The 6,000-nt window shown below is 38.4% G+C and overlaps 1 protein-coding gene across 3 annotated transcripts in view; it reads left to right on the top strand.

Annotated features, from left to right (window-relative positions):
* LOC110935701 (receptor-like protein 13) overlaps window positions 1-5,331 on the top strand; it is a 56,047-nt gene extending 50,716 nt beyond the window's left edge. For all 3 annotated transcript variants that reach the window (XM_035989731.1, XM_035989733.1, XM_035989732.1), the window contains 2 exons: window positions 3,176-3,322; window positions 3,479-5,331. In XM_035989731.1, the coding sequence (XP_035845624.1) occupies window positions 3,176-3,322; window positions 3,479-5,313 (1,982 nt within the window). In that variant the 3' untranslated portion in view covers window positions 5,314-5,331. The remainder of the gene's footprint in view (window positions 1-3,175; window positions 3,323-3,478) is intronic.
* The last annotated feature ends 669 nt before the right edge of the window (window positions 5,332-6,000 follow it).

The following is a 6,000-nucleotide window of genomic DNA, read 5'->3' on the forward strand; positions in this document are numbered from 1 at the left end:
GGTCATCTTTGGTCGAAGGTTCCTCCTCAGATCTCGAAGGATGCTGTTTGGGGCTCGAAAGATTGAACAAATCTTGATAGATGATGGTGCTGCTGTTGTTGTATCGAAGAAAGTAGAAGGTCGATGATAACAGGTTGATGTCGGCTGGATTATTGTGCTTGAAGGTGGAGGATGACAGCTGATGCTGTTGTATCGCAGAAAAGGACATTTGGAAAAGGATGTTAGCGGCTAGTTAAGCAACTAAGGTTTACTCAGACATTTGGAAAAGGATGTTGGGCTCACTTGTGCGAAACAAATAGGCCCACCAATGTTGGATATTATGAAGTAGCAGTTGGGCCTTACAATGAGTTAGGGCCACGAAATTTCAAGAAACAATGTTGGGCTCTACATTTCACGTACTGGACCACACAAAAATGAAGTGAAAATTTATTTTTGTGAACTTGTTTGGTGTGGGCCTCTAATTTCCTTTTGAATCATAAGTCTTCATGGCCCACTAGTATTTGTGGCACAAGTGTTTGTTGGATTTCATTAAAAAAAAAATAATTTTTATAATAATAATAATAATAATAATAATAATAATAATAATAATAATAATAATAATAATAATAATAATAATAATAAACAAATTACTAGTGGGAGTCGGGTCGGGTGTTCGCGAAGATTGCTTCTATTTTTCAACGCCAAATTCGTACAAATTTGGGAACGCAAGAAATGATGCGGAATGATGAAAACAAGAGATGATGAAAACTTGATTTTTGAAAAATGTGGGGTAGTCACGGTTACCGATGCAAATGGCAAAAATGGTAACGCGACTATTATGGGCCAAAAACAACACGGTATGTTCACTTCCGCACGTCAATATTTATGATTGTTACCGGTTATTCGGAAATGTTCGAAAGCATTTTGTTTATTGTCATATTCTCGCATTTGAAAACGAACGTATGAACCTGGAACGTCTATACCGGTCCTAACGAGTTCACAAAGTCTTTGGAGGGATACAAGTCGGATCCTACGGGGTACTAGGCGAAATTTCTTTATCAACTAGAATATGCAACGAAGAAATCTTTTTGTTCATTGTCATATTCTCGCATTTGGTAACGAATGAATGAACCTAGAATGTCAATACCGGTCCTAACGAGTTCACAAATTCTTTGGGGGGATACAAGTCAGATCCTACGGGGTACCAGGGGACGTTTTTATTCAACTAGAATATGCAAAGAAGAAAGTCATGTTCGTGAATTTTCGGAACCGAGAACATTCAATGAAGATTGACGACAGTTCCGCTCAGTGGAGGGAATTGGTGAACATTTGACGACAGTTTCTTTGAAGTGGAAAGAATCTGTTAAGGTTTAGAGATTTTACCAAAGAAATGGGGGGATAAAAATTTTCATATGTTGAATTTCTTCGGTAAATTTCTAAACGCAATCACAGGTGGTAGAGTTTGTGATTTTCTGGTGATAGAAACGGTTCTGCGTGGAATGTTTTGCACAGACACATATTTGAGGATTTTAATTAATTCTCCAGCCAAGCCAGCGTGAAGGGTTTTGCACGGAAACATACAGGTATCTAAAGTCGACAGTTGTTTCAAAGCGCTGTTTACTGAAGACCTGGGGAATCTTTATGGAAGTTGATAATTCAAGGCTGAAGACCTGCAGGATTCGGTTTTGGGTTTGATGTTTCTTTGGGATTTTACAGGGATCTGGGGGTAACTCAATTCGTTGAGTTTGCAAACGATGTACTTGGTCAAGCTGACTTCCTGGGTACTGATGCTGAAGATCCGTAGTGCATTACGTGGTCAACTTCACAAAGGCGAGACAATGAGATCTGGATGTAGTTCAACTAAGCGTGCCGTTTGGTTGAGCTTGCAAGGGATACACTTGGTCTAGCTGACTTTCCTGAGTGTTGATGCTGAAGATTAAAGTGCATTACTTGGTCGATTCCACAAAGACGGTTTACAGAAGACAGTTCATCAGAAATCTCTATCAATGTAGTATGCTTGAAGATCAAGACTTGATGCAGTTTTTTAAAGAATGGAACCCTTATCAAATGCCGGTTGGAGTATTGGAAGATCAGCGGAAGATCGGTCAATTAAGCCTTTTGAGGAAATTGCACAACACTCAACACGGATACGCGTACTTTGAGGGGGAAATATTATACAGGGAGCATCAAGATACTACTTACCTGGATCATCGGTCAAGGGGGAATTTGTTAACGCACAGAAGATGAATACTTGACTGAAGATCGATTGCAGTTGCATTTTCGGCATTCGACAGCAACGGACAAGGGGGAATTTGTTGATGCAGATTTTGTGTCCGATGCTTGTCGAATAGATTAGTTATTATTTTACGCTGAATTTGTAATAGTTAGTGAAACGGTCTATTGAACGTGTATAGACCCGCTCGTTTGAAGTGGTCAAACGAGAGGGTTATTCGTTTGACCGTGTGTGTTTGCTAGACAAATTATGGTTGTATAATGTTTGGTGTCGAAGGATAGGGCATCGAAGGATTGTGCATATCCTTCGATGAGCTCGAAAGATATCCATCGAAGGATGAAGATGGACCTCGAAGGATATGTCATCCTTCGAGGTATATGTGTATCTTTCGAAAGCTGAATGATCGACAGATGATCTATCGATTAGTCAGTTAGATCCTTCGACCATACAACCTGTGTTGGGTATAAATACCAACTTGGTCATTTGCAACACAAGAGAGTGAGAGGAGGTTTGTGACCTCACCGGGAGAAATCACCACTTGATTTCTCCCTGGATGTATACTTCTTTGGTATTAGTTCGGTTATCATGTAATCGGGCCGACTTGTAATGTTTTACTACTGGATTAATACAAAGTTTGTTTGTTTATCATCTCTAGCTCTTCCATCTTTGAACATAATCATGAAAATCACGGTTTTGATCCCGAAACCCGGACCTACATTTCTTCTTTTATAGACATAAAAATAAGTGCTTACCAAACATGTTTTGATCTGATGTTGAAACAAATATCACACTAATAAGTTCACAATAAAAAAAAAAGTAAGTGAAATAAGAATTTTAGATGTGCCCTAGATGGTTCAGTACAATTAGTCAAGTTATGCATAACCATGATATTTTGTCTCGTATCAAAATTCCAGTCTATTTAATAAACTATACAAGGATGCTCTCTTATTGTCATTTATTCAGATTTGAAATATTTTCACCATCTGAAGGCCTTAGATTTGAGTTACAACAATTTTGTTGGAAGCATCCCATCAACAATAAAGTTATTATATTCTCTTGAAGTTGTCTCGTTCGCTCACAATAATCTAAACGGGTCGTTATCCAATCATGGTATGTTCTCTAAAATATTTTTTTTTTTTGCAAATACTTTGTTACAATTTCATTGCCCTATACTTGGTTAATCTTTCTAACTTTGAATGACCGTGCAAGTGCAAATCATTTTTACTTTTAAAGGGTGAACTAACAACGAATCTTCTATTTTGACAGGATTGTTGGAATTAAAGAACCTCAAAGAGCTCGATCTTAGTCACAACATGTTTGATGGAAAATTATTTGAATGTTTCAATAAGCTGTCGTCTCTTACGTTGTTTGATATTTCTTCAAATCGATTCACCGGAGTAATTCTGCCGTCGGTTATTGCTAATCTCAAATCTCTCAAGTACATAGATTTTAGCCATAACAAATTTGAAGGTTCGTTCTCATTCAGCTCATTCTCAAGTAACAAAAACCTTGAGGTTGTTGCATTCATAAATGAGAATGACACGTTAACGGTGGAAACAGAGGAGCCTATAGGTTGGACTCCAATGTTCAGGTTGAAAGTTCTTATACTGTCAAATTGCAACTTAAATAGGCAGAAAGGAAGTGTAGTTCCTGGCTTTCTACTTCATCAGAATGAATTACAGGAACTAGACATGTCACACAACTCTTTAAAGGGACAATTTCCAAATTGGTTAATTAAAAATAACACAATGCTGGAAGTTCTTAGTCTGAGAAACAATTCATTTGGCGGCAAGTTTTCTTTGGCGTTTTATACGAATAGGAATACACAGAAATTGGATGTGTCCGACAATGACATTATAGGTGATATTCCTAGAGATATACAAAAGTACCTTCCCCATATAACTCGGTTGAATTTATCCAGAAATTCTTTACATGGTGTAATCCCGTCTTCAGTTGGTGATTTGAGTTTGCTAGAACACCTGGATCTATCTCATAATGCCTTGTCTGGGGAAGTACCAATTGAATTGTTCACAAACCTCCCTAATTTGGAGATATTAAAACTATCAAACAACACTTTTCATGGCGAGGTACTTTCAAGAAACTTAAATTGGTATAACATTGACCGGCTTCACTTAGATAGCAACTCTTTCACCGGGAAAATTGGAAGTGAAACAAGTGACGAAATAATAGCAATAACTTCCACTGGTAGAATAAGTCTTTTGGATATTAGCAATAACCTTTTTACCGGTTTGGTCCCTGTTTGGATAAGTGACTTGCCTTACATGAGGGAACTTGTGATAAGAAATAATAGCTTGGGAGGTTCGTTTTCTTGTGGAACAGCTCCATTCACGTTTCTTGATATATCAAAAAATTATTTTTCAGGACCTATCCCATCGTGCTTAAATTTCCAAGGTTTGAAGCATCTCCATTTGAGTTCGAACAAATTTACAGGACCAATTCCTGGTTCCTTCTGGAACTTGAGTAATGCTTTAACTTTAGATATAGGCGACAATCACTTGTCAGGCAGGATTCCTGAATTTCTTGGTGAACTGTCAAATTTAAGGATTCTTATTCTGAGAAAAAATAACTTTAGTAATTCTATTCCCAACGAGTTGTGCAAGTTAACTAATGCAAGTCTAATTGATCTATCCAATAACTTCCTCTCTGGTTCAATACCTAGCTGCCTACGAAATATTACTGGCCCAAGTTACAAAGTTTTCATGCGGACTACCGAATTTAATCCATCTGCTGTTGAAAGTGTCTACAGCAGTGTTCTAGAAAGTTGGTATATAAGGAAACCTAAAAATGAAGCGCTTCAAACGCAAGACGAAGTTATGTTCACAACAAAAACCCTCTCTCTACCTTACAAGGGTGACATTCTTGATATCATGTCAGGATTGGATCTATCCTGCAACAAACTAACCGGTGAAATTCCAGAAGAACTAGGGTTGTTGTCCCAGATTCGCGTTTTAAACCTGTCTCATAACATGCTGAGTGGACCAATTCCAAAGAATTTATCTAATCTTGCCAATATAGAAAGTTTGGACCTTTCTGTTGGTGCACTTGTGTCTGTACTTTGTCTGTATTCGGTCACTTTGTAAACGATGTCCTTGTCAGTCCTGTAAATTGACAAAGTTAACCATCCTCCTGGTTTGACTTAGTCAACAGTTAGAAAGATGTTTGTCTGGATCGAAGGATAGCCTCGAAGGATACAACTGATCCTTCGAGGTGCTCGAAAGATATGGTTCGACCATTAGACCTCGAAGGATGATCCTTCGAGGTCCATGCTGATCTTTCGTGTAACATGTGGTCGACAGATGATCCTTCGGACCATCTGTCGAATCCTTCGGACATAGCATCTTGAGCTGGGTATAAATACCCATGCATGTGTTGAGTTTCATGAGACTTGTTAGAGAAAAAACACACACATCCGAAAGCTTTGAGAGCATTCTGTCCAGAACTCACACACACACTTTGAGAGTTTACATGTTAGATTTGTAAACATTTTGTTTGTAACCGAAACCTTCATTTGCATTAATACGACTAGTGTTAATCGGTGAATCTTTGTGTGCTTGTGTTTATACTTGTCTCATCCCGGTTTGCTTGCTAGCCTGGATTCCGCACTCGCTAGTGAGTTAGTATAACAAGGTTTAGGTTTGTTCTCGATCCTCCGAGAGGGACCTACAAGTGGTATCAGAGCCTCGCTCTTACCTTGTTTAAAACCGGGTTTGTTCAAGTGTTTGGTGTGTTTGGACACTTGGTTTAGCACCCGTTTTTGGTGGTTTTCT

This window comes from Helianthus annuus, chromosome 4 (assembly GCF_002127325.2).
Source record: "Helianthus annuus cultivar XRQ/B chromosome 4, HanXRQr2.0-SUNRISE, whole genome shotgun sequence".
Lineage (NCBI taxonomy): Eukaryota > Viridiplantae > Streptophyta > Magnoliopsida > Asterales > Asteraceae > Helianthus > Helianthus annuus.